Source organism: Henckelia pumila, chromosome 4 (genome assembly GCF_033568475.1).
Source record: "Henckelia pumila isolate YLH828 chromosome 4, ASM3356847v2, whole genome shotgun sequence".
Classification (NCBI taxonomy): Eukaryota; Viridiplantae; Streptophyta; class Magnoliopsida; order Lamiales; family Gesneriaceae; genus Henckelia; species Henckelia pumila.
Genome location: NC_133123.1, coordinates 119,413,703 through 119,433,656, shown reverse-complemented (window position 1 = coordinate 119,433,656; position 19,954 = coordinate 119,413,703). Strand labels below are relative to the sequence as shown.

The window sequence follows — 19,954 nt, the reverse complement described above, 5'->3', positions numbered from 1 at the left end:
TTTTATCAGATTTGAACTTAAATAGAGTGTGCATCAGTAAGTGTTGTGTAGTGTGTTGTTGACACCTATGCCAACGGAATAATTTCACACATGATATCCCGTAAATGCTCGGGTCTTGACCCGAGTTCAATATGTGGGTTAGGAAAGATGAATCAGACATATTATTTTCTTATCAATATATCAGTGTATCTTTCAATATAAAGAAAAGAATCAATGAACGTTTGAATCAAAAAGAAAACAAATCTTCCCATAGTCTTTTCATTCGAGGGGACTCTTCTAGCTTTCATTTATAAATACCCATATTTGGTTCATTCTTAACACACAATAAAGTATTGCACTTTACCGCATATTCTTTCATAGAGTCCTCCTATATTGACTTAGGCATAATAGTGGTCACGTCGAAAAATTCTTCCGACGCTCATTCAAGAGCTGTTTATTGTATGTAGGAGATTGGTTTAGTTATGAAGCCACGGTGGAAGAAAAAGATATAAATGGGAAAGGTTGATACGTCTAACCAACTTTTTTCGATGTTAACATTTGGTGCCGTCTTAGGAAAAACGAGTCTAAGATGTTGATTAGCGAACAACACAAGAATAAGAGAACATGAGTTTTCGGATTTTTGCATGGCCTGCACGTCAGCAAAATTGCGAAAGAATTTTTGAAGAATTTAACCATCGGATTGGGTCCAATTTTGGTGTGCATATTTATAATTATGTTAAATAGGATCTGATTGATCTTTATTGGAGGCTTGTAGACTCGTGTATTTATGACCGAACAGAATCTGCTGCTCTTCTCACATAGTTTCTATGCGGGGTTTTTGAAAACGCGATTGCGAAAAATCTAACAGTTGTAGATTTCTAAAAAACATACTGTGTGTCCAGAACATCTTGATGCACATTCTGGATGGTGAAGATACGATTTTTTTTTCGATTGAGGCCTGTTGGTAAGGGCATAAATCTTGGGATGAGGCCGACATCTCGATCTAATGAGATGAGGCCGTCTGTGAAATTTGAAAACAAAAGTTTAAGATGATGAGTACAAGAGAAGAAACAAATTTTGGATTCTCACATGGCTTGCACATCACAAACTTGAGAAAATCATTTAAATTAATTGTACCGTCGGATCGGGTTCAAATTTTGTATGCTAATATGTTTTATAGGATCTGAATGGTGGAGATCATGATTGGTATCTTGTAAAATCAGATCTGAACCGCCAAACAGGTGCTGCTCGCTCGCACAACTTCTATGTGTTTTTCGCATGGATTGCGCATTAGAAACTTTCAAAAATCATAAGAATTAATTGAACCATCGGATCGGGTTCAAATTTTGCAAACATATTATTTAATATGTTTTTTAAGATATGAATGGTAAAGATTGTGAATGGAGTCTTGTAGAATGGGAGTTTGACATCTGAAAATCAGCTGCTCACTCGCACAGTTTCTGTATATTTTCGCATGACTTGCGCATCAGAAAATTGAAAAAATAATTTAGATTAATTGATCTGTTGGATCGGGTTCAAATTTTGCAGACATATTAATTAATATGTTTTCTAGGATCTGAACGGTGAAGATCGTGAATGGTGTCTTGTAAAATGGAATTTGGACATCCGAACAACAGCTGCTCACTCGCACAGTTTCTGTATATTTTCGCATTTCTTGCGCATCAGAACTTTGCGAAAATCATTAGAATTAATTGAATCGTCGGATCGAGTTAAAATTTGGTATGAGTATTTATAATTATGTTATATAGTATTTGGAGGGTGAATATCATTATCGGAGTTTTGGGACTTGGGGAAAGGTGGCTCAGACCGCCGAGCTGCAACACAATCTGCTTGCATAGTTTTTGAGCAGTGTTCTTGAAAAATTCATTTTGAAAAATCTAACCGTTGAAATTATTTGAAATTTTTATCATGAGTTCAGAACATCTTGACGCACATTCTGGACAGTTGAGATTGATTTTCTCTTGCTACATCAAGTCGGTTCTTTGATCAAAGTATAGAAGATATTATCTTGCTATACATCCAAAGTCATGTCATCGACAACGCATGAACGAGATAAGTATTTCAATCATCTTTATGTTTGAATTAAATTATTAAATTATTATTTATTATAATTATTAATAATATTCTGAGGCATCTTCTACTATCAAAATTACATGTTTGTTTTCTTGTGATCAAATTTGTTGAACTTCTCTTCCCTTGTATTTTTGTTTGGGTTATTTTTCGTCATCGGGCATGCAATCTTGCAGTAAGGCCCAATTTTATTATATTGGGCATGCGATCTTGCTGTAAGGCCATCTTTTACGTCATCGGGCATGCAATCTCGCAGTAAGGTCCAATTATATCATATCGGGCATGCAATCTTGCAGTAAGGCCCAATTATATCATATCGGGCATGCAATCTCGCTGTAAGGCCCAATTATATCACATAGGGCATGCAATCTCGCAGTAAGGCCCAATTATATTATATCGGGCATGCAATATAGCAATAAGGCCCAATTTATGGTTCAACACTTTATAAAGTCCGGGTAGGTTCGGCATCAAAAGCCCACATCAGTGGCATCAAAAGCCCACATCAGTGGCATCAAAAATCCACATCAGTGGACTCAAAAGGCCACATCAGTGGCATCAAAAATCCACATCAGTGGTATCAAAAATCCACATCAGTGGTATACAAAGCCCAGGCAGGTCTGGCACTCAAAGCCCACTTCATTTGCCCACATCAGTGGTATACAAAGCCCAAACAGGTCTGACACTCAAAGCACACTTCAGTGGCCCACATCAGTGGTCCACATCAGTGGTATACATAGCCCAGACAGGTCTCGCACACAAATTCCACTTCAGTGGCATCAAAAGCCACATCAGTGACATCAAAAAGTCCAAATCAGTGGCATCATAAATCCACGTCAGTGGTATTCTCCAAAGCCCGACCAAGATTTTTTACCTCGGGTTCGGTCTGGTAGAATGGATCCTCCACTCCTTTATAAAGCAGGTCGGGTCGGGTACCAATGACCTCTGCACAAGCAACAGCTAGGTCAGGGGGGCGTCGAAGGTGTTTTCGGCGTGACCTCTCCGATGCCTAAGTCAGTGTCTTGAAGGCATAGAGTATGATGAATGCGAAAATAGGATAATATGAGTGCGTGAATATAAAAGTGAGAGTGAGTGTTGATGAATAATGAATAGTGAGTAATGAATGAACACATCCATAACAGTACCTGTATTTATATGGATAAAATAGAGTAAGTTACCTAGTCGAATTATAACATGTCATGTACTAGGACTCTTCATCCATTGGATCCTTCTTAAGTTTATCTCTATCTTGTGACTATTTGAAAAGATCCAAGCTTATCTCATATATGTCAGAGTCCTACTTGAACTAGAAAATGATACCTGCAGCCCATTAGAAACCGCCCAAGTCGGCCCATAATGACCAGCCTTGATCAAAGTTCAACATAGCCCAAACTGGGCTGGACCTTGACATGTTGGGCCATATCGGGTAGACCCATTATAAACGGGCTCCGGTTGAAATATTTTCTCGGGGTAACAATAGTACCTCTCTAATTGGTCTAAAATAAGAATGAGTTTAGACCAAGAATGTAGACCGAACCCCGAACTACCCGTGCCTCCTTTGGACGGACCAGATTTGAATCCGCGTGATGTGTTTTCAAAGAACGGTCTAGATGAAGGTCTGATTAGAACCGAGCTCGAATAAAGAGCAATAGACGACAACCCTATGAAACCGAGCTCAAATAAAGAGTTGTAGATAACAATTGATGTTGCCGAGCGGATCGGGCTTTTAAAATAGCCACGAGTTGCGTGGGATTACATGATGCCAAGCTTGGTCGGGCTTGGGAGAATACCACTGACGTGGATTTATGATGCCACTGATGTGGACTTTTTGATGTCACTGATGTGGCTTTTGATGCCACTGAAGTGGACTTTGAGTGCGAGACCTGTCTGGGCTTTGTATACCACTGATGTGGGCCACTGAAGTGGGCCACTGAAGTGGGCTTTGAGTGTTAGACCTGTCTGGACTTTGTATACCACTGATGTGGGCAACTGAAGTGGGCTTTGAGTGCCAGACCTGCCTGGGCTTTGTATACCACTGATGTGGATTTTTGATACTACTGATGTGGATTTTTGATGCCACTGATGTGGCCTTTTGAGACCACTGATTTGGATTTTTGATGCCACTGATGTGGACTTTTGATGCCGGACCTACCCGGACTTTATAAAGTGTTGAACCATAAATTGGGCCTTATTGCTAGATTGCATGCCCGATATAATATAATTGGGCCTTACTGCGAGATTGCATGCCCGATGTGATATAATTGGGCCTTACAGCGAGATTGCATGCCCGATATGATATAATTGGGCCTTACTGCGAGATTGCATGGCCGATATGATATAATTGGACTTTACTGCGAGATTGCATGCCCGATGACGTAAAAGATGGCCTTACAGCAAGATCGCATGCCCAATATAATAAAATTGGGCCTTACTGCAAGATTGCATGCCCGATGACGTAAAATAACCCAAACAAAATACAAGGGAAGAGAAGTTCAACAAATTTGATCACAAGAAAACAAACATATAATTTTGATAGTAGAAGATGCCTCAGAATATTATTAATAATTATAATAAATAATAATTTAATAATTTAATTCAAACATAAAGATGATTGAAATACTTATCTCGTTCATGCGTTGTCAATGACATGACTTTGGATGTATAGCAAGATAATATCTTCTATACTTTGATCAAAGAACCGACTTGATGTAGCAAGAGAAAATCAATCTCAACCATCCAGAATGTGCGTCAAGATGTTCCGAACGCATGATAAAAATTTCAAATAATTTCAACGGTTAGATTTTTCAAAATGACTTTTTCAAGAACACTGCTCAGAAATTATGCAAGCAGATTGTGTTGCAGCTCGGCGGTTTGAGCCACCTTTCCCCAAGTCCCAAAACTCCGATCATGATATTCACCCTCCAGATACTAGATAACATAATTATAAATACTAATACATTATTTTAACTCGATCCGACGATTCAATTAATTCTAATAATTTTCGCAAAGTTCTGATGCGCAAGCAATGCGAAAATAAACAAAAACTGTGCGAGTGAGCAGCTGCTGTTCGAATGTCCAAATCCCATTTTACAAGACCCCATTCACGATCTTCACAGTTCAGATCCTATAAAACATATTAAGTTCATATTCTTCAAAATTTGAACTTGATCCGACGGTTCAATTAATTTAAATTATTTTTTCAAGTTTCTGATGCGCAAGTCATGCAAAAATATACAGAAACTGTGCGAGTGAGTAGCTGATTTTCGGATGTCAAACTCCCATTCTACAAGACTCCATTCATGATCTTTACCATTCAGATTTTAAAAACATATTAAATAATATGTTTGCAAAATTTGAACCCGATCCGATGGTTCAATTAATTCTTATGATTTTTGAAAGTTTCTAATGCGTAAGCCATGCGAAAAACACATAGAAGCTGTGCGAGCAAGCAGCACCTGTTTGGCGGTCCAGATATGATTCTACAAGATACCAATCACGATCTCCACCGTTCAGATCCTAGAAAACATATTAATGAATATGCATACAAAATTGGAACCCGATCCGATGGTACAATTAATTTAAATGATTTTCTCAAATTTGTGATGTGCAAGCCATGCGAGAATCCAAATTTGTTTCTTCTCTTGTACTCATCATCTTAACCTTTTGTTTTCAAATTCCACAGACGGCCTCATCCCATTAGATCGAGATGTCGGCCTCATCCCAAGAGTTATGCCCTTACCAACAGGCCTCAATCGAAAACAAAATCGTATCTTCACCATCCAGAATGTGCATCAAGATGTTCTGGACACACAGTATGTTTTTTAGAAATCTTCAACTGTTAGATTTTTCGCAATCGCGTTTTCAAAAACCCCGCACAAAAACTTTGTGAGAAGAGCAGCAGATTTTGTTCGGTCGTAAATACACGAGTCTACAAGCCTCCAATAAAGATCATTCAGATCCTATTTAACATAATTATAAATATGCACACCAAAATTGGACCCAATCCGATGGTTAAATTCTTCAAAAATGCTTTCGCAATTTTGCTGACGTGCAGGCCATGCAAAAATCCAAAAACTCATGTTCTCTTATTCCTGTGTTGTTCGCTAATCAACATCTTAAACTCGGTTTTCCACAGACGGCACCAAATGTTAACATCAAAAAAAGTTGGTTAGACGCAACCTTTTCCATTTATATCTTTTTCTTCCACCGTGGCTTCATAACTAAACCAATCTCCTACATACAATAAACAACTCTTGAATGAGCGTCGGAAGAATTTTTCGACGTGATCACTATTATGCCTAAGTCAATATAGGAGGACTCTATGAAAGAATATGCGGTAAAGTGCAATACTTTATTGTGTATTAAGAATGAACCAGGCATGGGTATTTATAAATGAACGCTAGAAGAGTCCCCTCGAATGAAAAGACTATGGGTAGATTTGTTTTCTTTTTGAATTCAAACGTTCATTGATTCTTTTCTTATATTGAAAGATACACGGATATATTTATAAGAAAATAATATATCTGATTCATCTTCCTAACCCACATATTGAACTCGGGTCAAGACCCGAGCATTTACGGGATATCATGTGTTAAATTATTCCGTTGTCATAGGTGTCAACAACACACTACACAACACTTACTGATGCACACTCTATTTAAGTTCAAATCTGATAAACAAAATTCTTTTAAAGTCGTCAACGTATATGCATCAAACGTAATATATATTTTCACAAAACCTCTTGTGAGACGGATCTTCTAATTAGATAATACACAATTAAACTCACTCTTTTTAATTCTACATAAAGACAATTTGGATAATACACAATTCAACTCATCATTTTTAATATATATTACAAACATAGACCATCTCACAAGAGACCAACTTATATATTTTTGTTTAATTTAATTTGTTTGATTTGGTTAGTTGATTGAAAAATTATAAAGAAAGGGATCGGAGAATGAAAATGGTGAAATTATAGGGACATTATTGAAATTTTTTTAAAAATAAGTCACCGAACAAATTAATTTCATCAATGAAATATTATTATCATCCCACAAACAAACTGCACATATTTATTTAATGGGGAGTGTTATTTATAATCCATAATTTGTTAATTACACTTCAACTTGTTACAATATTATGGATGTCAAAGATTTGGGTGATCGAACAAATCTTCGAGAGATGGTAAAGAATCAAGATAATATCACTTCCTTGTAATTGCATAGTTACCATACTCGAGAATTTCTTGTACCTATAAATAGGTCACTCATGTAATACTTTTGATATATTGAATTTACTTGTTTTCTTTGCATATTCTTTGGTTAGTTTCTCCTTTATTTTATAGCACGTTATCAGCACGATTGCATGATCGTTTTATCTATGATCACCGACTGTTAAATATTTTGTTCTTCGTTCACGTCGTACTCTTCTTTTTGCGATTAAATACCTACGGTATGACACATATCATGCATCACCGTCACTCGCATGATTGAATATTTGTTTGCCAAGTGTTTCGTCTCCTTTTTCGGTTGACATTCATACTTTGCCTTATATTTTAAATTATGGAATTAAAGCATGATTATATTGACAATATTTAATATGTGATATGATGATGAGTGTTTTAGATTCTTCCAAGACCATGATGACATGCATTTGTTTTACGTTTTTTTTTTGTTTTGTTCGATTGGTTATCATGTATCACAAATTAGACGTAATCTTCCTAATTTTTAAACGTTTCGAGGCATGTTTTTATTGTATGTCATGTACATGCTTAAATTCGATCGGTTTAATTAATGTTATTGATTTAAGAATTTTTTTGTGTCATATAGATTTCATCATGTCGAATATCTCAAAGCTTGAATTTTCCGCTCTTGATATCTCCGGAAAGAATTATCTCTCTTGGATACTAGATGCTGAAATACATCTAGATGCTATGGGTATTGGAAATACAATCAAAGATGAAAATAATGAATCACCGCAAAACCGTGCAAAGGCTATGATATTCCTTCGTCACCATCTTCATGATGGTTTGAAAATTGAGTATTTGACGATAAAAGATCCTCTTGATCTGTGGAATAATTTGAAAGAGAGATATAGCCATCAAAAGACGGTGATTCTCCCAAAAGAACGCTATGATTGGATGCATTTGCGCTTACAAGATTTTAAGTCTGTAAGTGAATATAATTCTGCATTATTTCGCATAAGTTCACAATTGAAATTGTGTGGAGAAAAAATAACTGAAGATGATTTATTGGAAAAAACATATTCCACGTTTCATGTCTCTAATGTTCTCCTGCAACAGCAGTATAGAGAGAAAGGCTTCAAAAAATATTCTGAATTGATTTCATGTTTTCTTGTGACTGAGCAAAATAATGAATTATTAATGAAAAATCATGAAATCCATCCCACTGGAGCCAACCCATTCCCTGAAGTGAATGTGGCGATGCATGATGAAAAAAGGAAACAAAATAAGACCGAATTTGGTCGTGGTAGTGGTCATGGCCGTGGACGTGGACGTGGCCATGGCCGTGAGCGCTGTCGAGGAAACTTTCATCCGTATAATCGTGGGCATGAAGAGCCACATGACTATAGTCATAGCAATCAAAAGAATACAAATTATCAAAAATGGGATAATGGCCAAGCAAAGAAAGTTGAAATTGGTCAAAATAATATGCCAAAAAAATCAGAAAATGAGTGCTATAGATGTCGAATAAAAGGGCATTGATATCAAAATTGTCGTACACCCAAACACCTTGTTGATCTCTACCAAGAATAAAAAAAAGGCAAGAGATATAGAGACTAATTTTATTTATCAAGGTGAAGATTTAAGCCAAGTTCCATCCTTCTCAGCACCTTTCGATATCTCTGATTTCTTTGAAGACCCAGATGGGAGAATTGATCATTTGATTGGAGATGACAGCGTGCAGAATTATAAAATATTTTATCTATCGTTTAGTTAAATGTTTTGATTTATTTAAGTGTAATGTTTTTGAGTTATTTTTATTTGAGACAATATTAAGTTGGTTTAATTGTTTTTATTATGAATAAAAGTTATTTATTTCTTATTGTCTTTATTATTAATATTTTTTTTATTCTTATTAATTCTATTATTTTGAATAGAATATGGACTTTGGACATGAAGTCAATGATGGAGATTTATGTCTTGTTGATAGTGCGACAACGCATTCTATATTTAAGAAGGATAAATATTTCTCATATTTGCAAATGAGAAAAAGTAATGTCAACACAATTTGTGGTAGTACAAGCATTATTGAAGGCTCCAAAAGAGCAAATATTATATTACATGGAGGGACAAATTTTATTATCAATAATGCATTATTCTCTCCTAAGTCTCAAAGGAATTTATTGAGCTTTCAAGATATCCGACAGAATGGATATCATATTGAGACTGTAAGCCAAGAAGGAAAAGAATATTTTTTTATTACGAAAGAAATGTCGGGAAAGAAATACATTGTTGAAAAATTACCAACATTTACTTCTGGCTTATACTACACAAAAATAAATGTAGTAGAGATAAATGCCACAGTTGACCAGAAAATCATTGATATGAATATGTTTATGACTTGGCATAACCGTTTGGGATATCCCGGCTCTACAATGATGCGAAAAATTATAGAGAATTCACATGGGCATCAATTAAAGAACAAGCAGGTTCTAAATTTTAAAGAATTCTCATGTGATGCATGTTCTCAAGGCAAATTATTTATTAGGCCTTCACCGACTAAAGTTGATATTGAATCACCTACATTTTTGGAAAGAATACAAGGTGATATTTGTGGACCAATTCACCCATCATGTGGACCATTTAGATATTTTATGGTTTTGATTGATGCATCAACAAGATGGTTACATGTATGTTTAATATCATCTCGCAACTTAGCGTTTGCTAGATTATTGGCTCAAATAATTCGATTAAGAGCACAATTCCCAGAATATCCTATTAAGAGGATTCGTCTTGATAATGCCGGTGAATTCACATCCCAAACTTTTAATGACTATTGCATGTCAATTGGGTAATTGTTGAACATTCTGTTGCTCATGTTCATACACAAAATGGTCTCGCTGAGTCATTGATTAAACGTCTCCAATTAATAGCTAGACCATTAATGATGAGAACGAAACTCCCCACGTTAGTTTGGGGACATGCTATTTTGCATGCAGCAACACTTATACGGATCAGACCAACTAGTTATCATGAATTCTCCCCTTTACAATTAGTTTTTGGCCAAGAGCCTAATATTTCCCATATAAGAATTTTTGGGTGTGCGGTGTATGTTCCAATTAGTCCACCACAAGGCACTAAAATGGGTCCTCAAAGGAGATTGGGAATATATGTTGGATATGATTCTCCATCGATTATCAAATATTTAGAGCCCACGACAGGAGATATTTTCACGGCACGATTTGCCGATTGTCATTTTGATGAAACAAAATTTCCAACATTAGGGGGAGAAAATATGAGATCACCAAGTGAATTAACTTGGAATGCATCACTACATCAATTTGTTCATCGGACAAGTGAATGTGAACTTGAAGTTCAAAGAATAGTCCACTTGCAAAATATTGCAAATAAATTACCTGATGCATTTAGTGATGTGAAAAGGGTGACTAAGTCATACTTACCGGCTGCTAATGCTCCAGCACATATTGATGTTCCCAAAGAAATATCAAATGATGAGTCAATTGCTCGACTCAAGCGTGGTAGACCAATTGGGTCCAAAGACAAAAATCCACGAATAAGAAAAGGAGCAAATAATATGAATCAACATATTGAGATATCTGATTTATTGATTGATAACTCTAAAAAAGTTGATCATCAAATCCCCAATGAAGTTCAAGTATTTGACAATGAAGAGATCTCGATAAATTATGTCAAAACCGGGAAACGATTAAATCGAGCAGAAATTATTGTCGACAATAAGTTTGCATATGCCATGGCATTTGATGTTGTTAATGAAGATGATGATCTAGATCCTAAATCTATTACTAAATGTCGTAATAGACATGATTGGCCAAATTGGAAAAAGGCAATACAAGAAGAGTTAAACTCACTAGCAAAACGTGAGGTTTTGGGACCTGTTGTCCAAACACCAAAAGGGGTAATTCCCGTGGGTTGTAAATGGGTTTTTGTACGAAAACAAAATGAAAAAAACGAAGTGACTAGATACAAAGCTCGATTAGTAGCACAAGGTTTTTCTCAAAGACCCGGTATTGATTATGAAGAGACGTATTATCCTGTGATGGATGCAAATACATGCCGATATCTTCTTGGCATGGCCGAACAAGAAAAACTTGAAATGCGTCTTATGCACGTTGTTACTGCATATTTGTACGGAAAACTTGATAATGATATCTACATGAAAATTCCTGAAGGATTTAAGATATCGAAAGCATTTGCTTCAAATTTTGCAAATGTTTGTTCCATTAAACTACAAAGATCCTTGTATGGACTAAAACAATCTGGGCGCATGTGGTACAAGAGACTTAGCGACTATTTGTTGAAAGAAGGCTACAAAAATGATCCAATTTGTCCATGTGTATTTATTCAAAAGAATGGATTAAAGTTTTTCATTATTGCTGTATATGTCGATGATTTAAATATCATTGGAAGTCCCGAAGAACTTGAAAAGACAGTTGATGTCTTGAAAAGGGAATTTGAGATGAAAGATTTAGGCAAAACAAAATTTTGTCTTGGTTTACAAATTGAACATCTGGCAGATGGAATTTTAGTCCATCAATCCACATATACAGAAAAAGTGTTGAAGCGATTTTATATGGATAAAGCCCATCCATTGAGTTCGCCCATGGTTGTTCGATCCCTTGATGTGGAAAAGGATATTTTTCGACCTCGTGTTGAGAAAGAAGAACTACTTGGTTCAGAAGTACCATATCTTAGTGCAATTGGTGCATTAATGTATCTTGCTAATAGTACTAGACCGGACATATCATTTGCTGTAAATTTGTTGGCAAGATATAGTTCTTATCCTACACGAAGGTATTGGAATGAAGTTAAACATTTATTTAGATATCTTCAGGGCACTCATGATTTGGGTTTATTTTACTCTAATGCTTGTAATTTGCAATTGATTGGTTATGCAGATGCTGGGTCTCTATCTGATCCACATAAAGGAAAATCACAAACTGGGTACTTATTTACTTATGGTGGAACAGCTATATCTTGGAGATCTACGAAGCAAACCATGGTCGCTACCTCATCAAATCATGCAGAAATACTTGCAATCCATGAAGCCAGTCGAGAATATGTTTGGTTGAGATCAATGATTCATCATATTAAAGAGGAATGCGGATTGTTTTCTACTAAAAACTTGGCTACAATACTCTACGAAGACAATGCGGCTTGTATTGCTCAACTGAAAGATGGATACATCAAAGGTGATAGGACAAAGCATATATCCCCCAAGTTCTTTTTCACCCATGATTTGCAAAAGAAAGGTGATATTGAAGTTCAACAAATTCGCTCAAGTGATAACCTTGCCGATCTTTTCACAAAATCATTGCCCACATCAACTTTTGAGAAATTGGTGTATAAAATCGGAATGCGGCGACTTAGAGATTTCAAGTGATGTTCGCAACAGGGGGAGTTAATCCAAACTGTACTCCTTTTCCCTTGTCCATGATTTTTCCCAAGTGGTTTTTCATGACAAGGTTTTTAACGAGGCAGTTTAGCAATAATGAGGGAAGTTGTACTCTTTTTCCTTCACTAAGTTTTTATCCCATTGGGTTTTTCCTAGTAAGGTTTTAACGAGGCACATCCGTCGAATGACATCTAATGGGGAGTGTTACAATATTATGGATGTCAAACATTTGGGTGATCGAACAAATCTTTGAGAGATGGTAAAGAATCAAGATAATATCACTTCCTTGTAATTGCATAATTACCATACTCGAGAATTTCTTGTACCTATAATTAGGTCACTCATGTAATACTTTTGATATATTGAATTTACTTGTTTTCTTTGCATATCTTTGGTTAGTTTCTCCTTTATTTCATAGCACAACTTACCATTTTATTTAGTTATTTTTCAACATTACTCTTCCTAATTTTTAGTTGATTTTCAAAACTTACCGTGCATTCTTTTTTCCGTTAATACTATGATAATTATATTATAATATTTAATATTATTTTTTAATCTAATAATCTCATTATTTAATAATATAATGAGATTTTAAAATAAATTTTATGTTAAAATGATTTTAAAACTTTAATTTTCCTATTTTGATTGTTGTAATTATATTTTTTTAATAAATAATAAATTATAAAAAGTTGTTTCGCCTTTAAAAAAAATTGTTCCAAACATGAATATATTTTGTTTAGTTGGAAAACAATTGACATATATATATTTAAACATGTTAAAAATAAAACTTAATTAAAAATTATAAAATTTATATTTTTTTAGAAAAAACATTATTATAAGTTTGTAAATAATATAATATAAATATATATTTTATTGATTATTAAAGTTTTTTAAAATCAAAATTTTACACATCTCAATATTTTTATATATCCTCTTAAAGTTCTTTGCCTACACTCAAGAGCTTGAGAAGAATAAAGATATTGATATTTGTTACATTCAATTAAGTGAGAACTCACCAGACCTGTTCACAAAGGCGCTGCCTACGGCAATATTCAGAAAGCATATATATAACATTGGGATGCGCAATCTACGGAATATGTGAATAATCACTCGTGTTAACATGAGGGGGAGTTTATGTGGCTGCACTCTTTTTTCCTTGCTAGTACATAAAACACTTAATAAAGACAATCATCATATGAAGATCATCATCACAAGGGGGAGTGTTGAAAATTTGTTATTATTATTATTATTATTATTATTATTATTATTATTATTATTATTATTATTATTATTATTATTATTATTATTATTATTTAAAGTTGAATGTTGAATGTTGAATATTGAGTTGTAAAATGTGGAAAATTAGTATGTGATGATGTAGATGATGATGTATTAATATTTGGACTAATCTCCAAATGAGATCTATAAATAGGTCTCTCCATTTGTGTAGAAAAACACAATTGAATTGAGGGAGAAAAATATTGTGAAGTATAGAGTTTGATATATTTTGAGTTTTGGAGTTTTTATTTTTTACCATAAATTTTTACTTTTTCACAACACGTTATCAGCACGATCGCTCGAAGGTTCTCTATAATTTCCGACGCTCCAAAACACAAAGAGAAGAAAAAAATATTCAACAAGTAAGTATATTTATTTTATTGTTTATATATTTTTTATGTATATGTATTAATATATAATTTCATGTTATTATATAAAAGGCTGTCTATGACACTGACCTTATAATAACGGCATATGATATATTATATATATATAACTATATTAATATATAATTTCATGTTATTATATAAAAGGTTGTCTATGACACCGACCTTATAATAACGTGATATGATATATATTTATTATGTATATATACTAACTATATTTGTATAATTTCACAATATTATATAAAAGGTTGTCTGTGACACCGATCTTATAATAATGTGATATGATATACTATACCTGACTTTATACTAACTATATTTGTATAATTTCACAATATTATATAAAAGGTTGTCTATGACACCGATCTTATAATAATGTGATATGATATACTATACCTGACTTTATACTAATTATATTTGTATAATTTCACAATATTATATAAAAGGCTGTCTATGACACCGATCTTATAATAATGTGATATGATATACTATACCTGACTTTATACTAATTATATTTGTATAATTTCACAATATTATATAAAAGAATGTCTACGACACCGATCTTATAATAAGTGATATGATATACATAATTATTTAATTATGATTATCATTATATGCATCACATGATTATCACGAATTTTTATTCAACACATACTCGATTTTTTTTCCTTACCCCCAACGGTCAGAAACGGTAAAAAAACGGCTAGTTTTTTGCCTATAAATATGTTCACTCAAACTCATTTTCAATCACACCAAAATTCACTCTTTCTCTCAAAATATTTTCTCCTCGGTTTTTTTTCGAAGATGAAGATGATGGCATTTCTAAGGATATTTTTCATAACGATTATGATCATCATGCTCTTGAGTCTTGTACTCACTGGCGATTATCCACCGCACACTTTTCATTTATTTTTAAAAATACTTGTACTCGTCGTTTATCCATTATTTTGTATTGTCATATTAATGAAAATTAACTAATAAAATGCATTGTTATTTTTCTAGTACCACCATGTCATATTTAGCAAAGCTTAAATTCGTTGCTCTCGATATCACTAGAAAAGAACAAAGAATTGTTAATGAAAAATCATCAATCCTGACCCAATGTATCTACGGCATTTCCAGAAGCAAATGTCGTAAGTAAAAATGAAAACCAAAATCAAAGACATAAACTAGATTTTGGTCGAGGTCGAGGATGTGGTCATGAATGTGGACGTAAAAATGATCGTGGTTGTGGTCACGACCGTGGATATAAAAATAATCGAGATAGTTACTTCAATAAATAATCTCAAAAGAACGTCACGAACCACCCAAAAAGGCAGCATGAAAATATGAGTGAAAATAAAAATCACTCAAAAAGATATGAAAGTGCTTGTTATAAATGTGGAACTCCAAGATATTGGTCACGTAACTCTGAGCACTTATGCAAGATCTTTAAAGTATCGATAAAGGGGAAAGAAAAAGAGACCAATTTTGTTGAAAATAGTAACCATTTAAGTAGTTCAACTTATTTCAATGCTGCCGATTTTTTAAATGATTTTGAGAACATTGATTAATATATTGGTGGGACTGAAATGTAACATGCTATATTTTTCATACATTCTTATGAAACATGCTATATTTTGCATATAATATTATCCTTGATTTTTTTTATTGCATTTTTTTGAAGTATGGAAATGCTATGAGCAAAGATAAACCCATGAAAGTTTGCATACCCGATAGTGGTAGAACGCACACCATTCTCCGAGATAAAATATATTTCTTGGAATTAAAACCAACAAAAACAATGGTGAATACAATATCAGGTCCTGTAGACTTGATTGAAGGTTGTGGAAAAGAACATTTTTTGTTACCTAATGGTACAAAAGTTTTGATAAATGATGCTTTATATTCACCAGGATCAAAAAGGGATTTGTTGAGTTTTAATAACATATATTCTCATGGGTATTATGCTGAGATGATAACTGATGAAAATAAGAAATATATGTGTCTTACCACATATAAACCAGGAAAAAAATATGTGGTTGAAAAATTATCAATGCTCCCTACTGGATTGCATTATATACATATAAGGCCAATCGAATCAAATATGGTGGTTAATAGTTCTTTAATATTAACCAATTGACATGATCGATTGGGACATCTTGGTTCAATAATGATGCGAATAATTATTGAAAATACACATGGTCATCCATTGAAAGACCAGAAGATCTTTCAGAATAATAAGTTTCAATGTAAAGCATGTTCTCTTGGAAAAATTATTATAAGACCATCGCCAGCTAAAATCCAAACAGAATCACCAATATTTCTTGAACGTATTCAGGGTGATATTTATGGGCCAATTCATCCACCATGTGGACCATTTTAATATTTTATGGTATTGATCGATGCTTCTAGCAGATGGTCACATGTATGCTTATTGTCATCTCAGAATGTGGCATTTTCAAGATTAATGACTCAAATAATAAAATTGCGGAATCAATTTCCTGATTATTGACCAACGATTTCGGTTGAAAAAAATTCTAGCAAGTGAACTAGATCAAGTTATAATATAGTTGGACAGAGTCCAAGTCGATCCCACAAAGACTAATGTTTAAATACTAAGATATAGACTATTCAATTTAATCTAGGCTAATTAAAATAAGGGATTTTTACGAATTAACTACTAAATAAAATAAATAATTTATTCTAAAGCTGAGATTTTAAGCAAATTAAAATAGCAGAATAAATTTAAGACTGATTCAAGTTTCAAGAAAATGACCAGGAACGCACAACGGTACCAGACATCGATAATTGTCACGTATTGGATTTAATCAAACAAGAATCATTCATATCCACGACGAAATTTCCTAGAATAATTATTAATCTATTTCTAGAATTAATAACCCTATTTTCATTTAACAGTCCAATTATTTCTAATTGAATTTAATTAAACAAAAACGCATTCACGAGTTATGGAATTTCAACTTTCGTCTAAAGTCGCACACTGAAACCGAATACTATTTCTAGTCGGTTTAACCATGTGTTAATCAATATTTTGAAGCTAATTTCAATCTCTTCTTTTTCAAGTCCAGATCGAACAACAGACATGCGATTAATTGGCCAGATTAAAAGCAAGAAATAAGCACAAATATTAATTAATAAATATTTCATAAATCAAAATTCAATCAATCTGTTCCATGAATAAAAATCAATAGTCTGGCCCTATTGTGGCCCCGGTCAAAGGACAACTACTCCATAATAATAAAATCAAACAAAAGTTTCATGTTTGAATTCATGACAAAATAAAACTGAAAAAGAAGAATAAAGAAAATCTCAGCAATGGTGCCGAATCTTGCTTGTGTTCTTCAATTTTGCTCTCAGCTGTCAGTTCTAAAATCTAGCCAAAGTCTCTCTGTCAAAAGTCTTATTCAATTAGGGCTTTATTCAATTTTATACATCTCTCAAAAGCCCTATTTTTCGTCCAAATAATCAGAATCCCGAAATTTCTAAATTCTGAAAATAAGATTTTTTCCAAATTCGCGAATGACCCGGACCCCGGATACCCTCCGGATACACCTCCGGATATTTTTCTTCAAACGTGAACAGTAACCACCCGGACCCCGGATAAGGGTCCGGATATCCCTCTGGAGGTCCTCTGCCTCGGATTTCTTCATTTACGAAGGCACGGGGGTGTTTCCAAAAAGGGTCCGGGGTCTGGACATTTTTCTGGGCCGACTCCTTCTTCCAAACTAAAATGCACGGACCCCATTCCAAAGCATGCACGGGGTCCGGACATTAAACTTCTCTTCAATTTCTTGGCGTCTTATGATTTCTCCGTGTTTTCCGGCCAAGTCCCGACGTGGCATCACATTGTTTGATTTTTTCTTCAATATTTAAGCCTTCTCAACTTTTAGTCAAACCTACAAACATATAAAAGTAAGACGATTTAGGCGCAAAAATCGAAATAAAAATATCAGATAAGCACGAGTACGATAAAATAAAGTGCCAAATAAGCTATAAAATTCGTGCTTATCAAATCCCCCATACTTAGCTTTTGTTCGTCCTCGAACAAATCAGAAGAAAATTAGAGATGAAAAATATCCATGATTTACAACACAAAGTGGCACAATCAAAACCTTTCAATCTACCAAATCTCGTCACACCCAATCAAGAGCTCATACTTCAAAAATCACAAGCCTTGCTTTCATCACAATTCAAAACTCGAACACTACCCAGTAAAGATCAACAGAATGAGACGTGTGTAGTGTGAGTGTCAGAACTTATACTCCTCAAAAGTTTTTCGGTTTAAAGATCTCTCATGTTTACTCGCCAATCAATTTTTTTTTTCTCGCCCCATATTTTATCCGCAAACTTAGCTACAATTTTGATAGGATTAGAATTTCAATCCCCTCGTCTATAGCCCGGATGGAGCTTCAACCCCATTTTATCCGCATACTTAGCCTTGAATTTGGTGATTAGGATTTCAATAACTTATCTATGGCCCGGATGGAGTTGTTATCTCTTTTCTTTTTTCTTCTTTTTTTTTTTCATGAGTTCACCCCGCCCCAATTAACAATTAATTTGCATAAGTCTGACAAATGTGCATAAAGGATATCTTATAAAGTCAATGCAAAACTAGTTCATATCAAAGTCCCTCCTTGCAACTACAGCTAATCTCATTCAGTTCTAGGCACAAAACAATTTCTCAGGCGATCAAAAATATGGCAAACTAATTGGTATGTCATGTAAACCACAAGTGCTCATCTCTTTTTATTTTGAAAAATTTTGCGCGGTGATGTGAAACAGAGTGTAATGAACCTATCCCCCCCATACTTAGAACGCGACACTATCCTCAGTGTTAAGCTAATGGAAAAATAAAGAAGGAAAAATAGCAATAGCAAAAACACTTCACTGAAAAATGACGACGACCATGAAAACTGAAAATACCCTAACTCTCTAAATAATAAATAAATATGCGGAATTTTTTTTTTTTATATATACTTACTAAGTAAAAATATGTACATACATGCCCATACATATATGCACAGAATAAATAGATTTAAAAATAAATAAACTAAATAAAAATGCAACCTTTAATAAATTAAATATCTGAGTCAAACATTAAATAAAATACTGACATAAGCAAAAATAAATAAAATTTGCATGCACTGAAAATATTTAAATAAAATATCCCATACTGTCAACCACTGAAAATAAATAAATAAATGTATAACATGCTAAAATATTCAAAACATGCATAACGACTCATACGACTATCACGGACACGGGGTCACTGCATGTCCGCTCATATGTCCTCGCCGCCGGTGGGTACCACATCCTCCTCTACGTACTCACCTGCACCGTACCAGTGTAGTGAGCCTAGAGGCCCAACATGCTAACATAACAAGGGTTTAAAATAATTTAAATCACTTTAATACTAATACATAACATATACATGAATGAGCATGCTTAAAAAATATCATGACATAACATAACTTAAATTAACTTAAATATCATAATCATACATAATACATAAACATTGTTGAGCAAAGTATTTTCTAACATCGCATGGTTGTATCCATAGTGTAACCTTAAATCATACATTAAATACTGATCAGCGTGGAAACC

General features: G+C 34.0%; 1 protein-coding gene across 1 annotated transcript; it reads left to right on the top strand.

Moving 5' to 3' along the window:
• Window positions 1–7,906: 7,906 nt before the first annotated feature.
• Window positions 7,907–8,794, top strand: LOC140861626 (uncharacterized). The gene has a single exon (XM_073264648.1). The coding sequence runs from the start codon at window positions 7,907–7,909 to the stop codon at window positions 8,792–8,794; it is 888 nt and encodes a 295-aa protein (XP_073120749.1).
• The last annotated feature ends 11,160 nt before the right edge of the window (window positions 8,795–19,954 follow it).